General features: G+C 45.0%; 1 protein-coding gene across 1 annotated transcript in view; it reads right to left on the bottom strand.

Annotated features, from left to right (window-relative positions):
* The window catches only part of nfxl1 (nuclear transcription factor, X-box binding-like 1), a 16,206-nt gene that overhangs the window by 3,427 nt on the left and 9,923 nt on the right, over window positions 1–2,856 (bottom strand). Inside the window, 3 exon segments of the mRNA XM_080522133.1 lie at window positions 1,440–1,544; window positions 1,673–1,742; window positions 2,713–2,856. The exon segment at window positions 2,713–2,856 is cut by the window's right edge and continues 11 nt beyond it. Of these exon segments, the coding sequence (XP_080378259.1) occupies window positions 1,440–1,544; window positions 1,673–1,742; window positions 2,713–2,856 (319 nt within the window).

The raw sequence follows: 2,856 nt of genomic DNA, 5'->3' as shown, positions 1-2,856 counted from the left end.
ATCAAACTGTGTGTAGGCTTGTAGGAGTGTGTAGTACTGTAAAGCACAGCGTAGTACAGCAGAGGGGCAGTGTAGTACAGTATAGTACAGTATAGTACAGCGTAGTACCGCATAGTACCGCGTAGTACAGCATAGTACCGCATAGTACCGCGTAGTACAGCATAGTACAGCATAGTACAGCATAGTACAGCATAGTACCGCATAGTACAGCATAGTACAGCATAGTACAGCGTAGTACAGTATAGTACAGTATAGTACAGTATAGTACAGTATAGTACAGTATAGTACAGTGTAGTACAGTGTAGTACAGTGTAGTACAGTGTAGTAAAGTATAGTACAGTGTAGTACAGTGTAGTACAGTATAGTACAGTATAGTACAGTGTAGTACAGTGTAGTACAGTATAGTACAGTATAGTACAGCGTAGTACCGCATAGTACAGTGTAGTACAGTGTAGTACAGTATAGTACAGTATAGTACAGCGTAGTACCGCATAGTACCGCGTAGTACAGCATAGTACCGCGTAGTACAGCATAGTACAGCATAGTACAGCATAGTACCGCATAGTACCGCATAGTACAGTATAGTACAGTATAGTACAGTATAGTACAGTGTAGTACAGTGTAGTACAGTGTAGTACAGTGTAGTACAGTGTAGTACAGTGTAGTACAGTGTAGTACAGTATAGTAAAGTATAGTACAGTGTAGTACAGTGTAGTACAGTATAGTACAGTATAGTACAGTGTAGTACAGTATAGTACAGTGTAGTACAGTGTAGTACAGTGTAGTACAGTGTAGCACAGTGTAGCACAGTATAGCACAGTATAGCACAGTGTAGTACAGTGTAGTACAGTGTAGTAAAGTATAGTAAAGTATAGTACAGTATAGTACAGTGTAGTACAGTGTAGTACAGTGTAGTACAGTATAGTACAGTATAGTACAGTATAGTACAGTATAGTACAGTGTAGTACAGTGTAGTACAGTATAGTACAGTACAGTACAGTGTAGTAAAGTATAGTACAGTGTAGTACAGTGTAGTACAGTGTAGTACAGTGTAGTACAGTACAGTACAGTACAGTACAGTGTAGTACAGTGTAGTACAGTGTAGTACAGTGTAGTACAGTGTAGTACAGTGTAGTACAGTGTAGTACAGTACAGTACAGTATAGTACAGTATAGTACAGTGTAGTAAAGTATAGTAAAGTATAGTACAGTGTAGTACAGTACAGTACAGTATAGTACAGTATAGTACAGTATAGTACAGTATAGTACAGTGTAGTACAGTGTAGTACAGTACAGTATAGTACAGTGTAGTACAGTGTAGTACAGTATAGTACAGTATAGTACAGTGTAGTACAGTGTAGTACAGTGTAGTACAGTGTAGTACAGTGTATTACAGTGTAGTACAGTACAGTATAGTACAGTATAGTACAGTGTACTCACCTTCCTGATCCTCCTGCAGAAACACCTCAGCTTCACTTTCTGCTGGCAGCTCAGTTCACATTCACCTGGATGACACACCTGCTTACAGCGGTGCCCACAACACAACTACACACACACACACGCACACACACACACACACACACACACACACACACGTTAGTGAGGCAGGAAGCACCTGTGTGTGTGTGTGTGTGTGTGTGTGTGTGTGTGTGCGTGTGTGTGTGTGTGTGTACCTCTCTGGGACACTGATTGTTGCAGGAGCCCATCTTGATTCTCGTCTCGTCATCAGATGATGTCATTTTCCTACAAACATACAAAGTTACAGGACAGGAGAGTACTCAAGGACAGGAGAGTACTCAAGGACAGGAGAGTACTCCAGGACAGGAGAGTACTTTAGGACAGGAGAGTACTTTAGGACAGGAGAGTACTCCAGGACAAGAGAGTACTCCAGGACAGGAGAGTACTCCAGGACAAGAGAGTACTCCAGGACAGGAGAGTACTCAAGGACAGGAGAGTACTCCAGGACATGAGAGTACTCCAGGACATGAGAGTACTTTAGGACAGGAGAGTACTTTAGGACAGGAGAGTACTCCAGGACAGGAGAGTACTCCAGGACATGAGAGTACTCCAGGACATGAGAATACTCCAGGACAGGAGAGTACTCCAGGACATGAGAGTACTCTAGGACATGAGAGTACTCTAGGACATGAGAGTACTCTAGGACATGAGAGTACTCCAGGACAGCAGAGTACTCCAGGACAGCAGAGTACTCCAGGACATGAGAGTACTCCAGGACATGAGAATACTCCAGGACAGGAGAGTACTCCAGGACATGAGAGTACTCCAGGACATGAGAGTACTCCAGGACAGCAGAGTACTCCAGGACATGAGAGTACTCCAGGACAGCAGAGTACTCCAGGAATGCAGAGTACTCCAGGACATGAGAGTACTCCAGGACATGAGAGTACTCCAGGACAGCAGAGTACTCCAGGACATGAGAGTACTCCAGGACATGAGAGTACTCCAGGACATGAGAATACTCCAGGACATGAGAATACTCCAGGACAGGAGAGTACTCTAGGACATGAGAGTACTCCAGGACATGAGAGTACTCCAGGACATGAGAATACTCCAGGACATGAGAGTACTCCAGGACAGCAGAGTACTCCAGGAATGCAGAGTACTTCAGGACAGCAGAGTACTCCAGGACAGCAGAGTACTCCAGGACAGCAGAGTACTTCAGGACAGCAGAGTACTCCAGGACAGTACTCACCTACACTCCAGGTACAACATGCTCATCTTGCAGTAGCAGCGCTGGCGGATGGTCTGGCTGCAGGGGGGGCAGTCGTCATGGTGACAGGGGAGGGGGCAGGGGTGGGGGCAGCCTGGGGGGCGGGGCTTCACACAACCTTCCTCA

The sequence above is a fragment of the Blennius ocellaris genome (assembly GCF_963422515.1).
Source record: "Blennius ocellaris genome assembly, contig: SCAFFOLD_58, whole genome shotgun sequence".
Classification (NCBI taxonomy): domain Eukaryota; kingdom Metazoa; phylum Chordata; class Actinopteri; order Blenniiformes; family Blenniidae; genus Blennius; species Blennius ocellaris.
The sequence above is the reverse complement of the archived record's forward strand: the minus strand, read 5'-3'. Positions and strand labels throughout refer to the sequence as shown.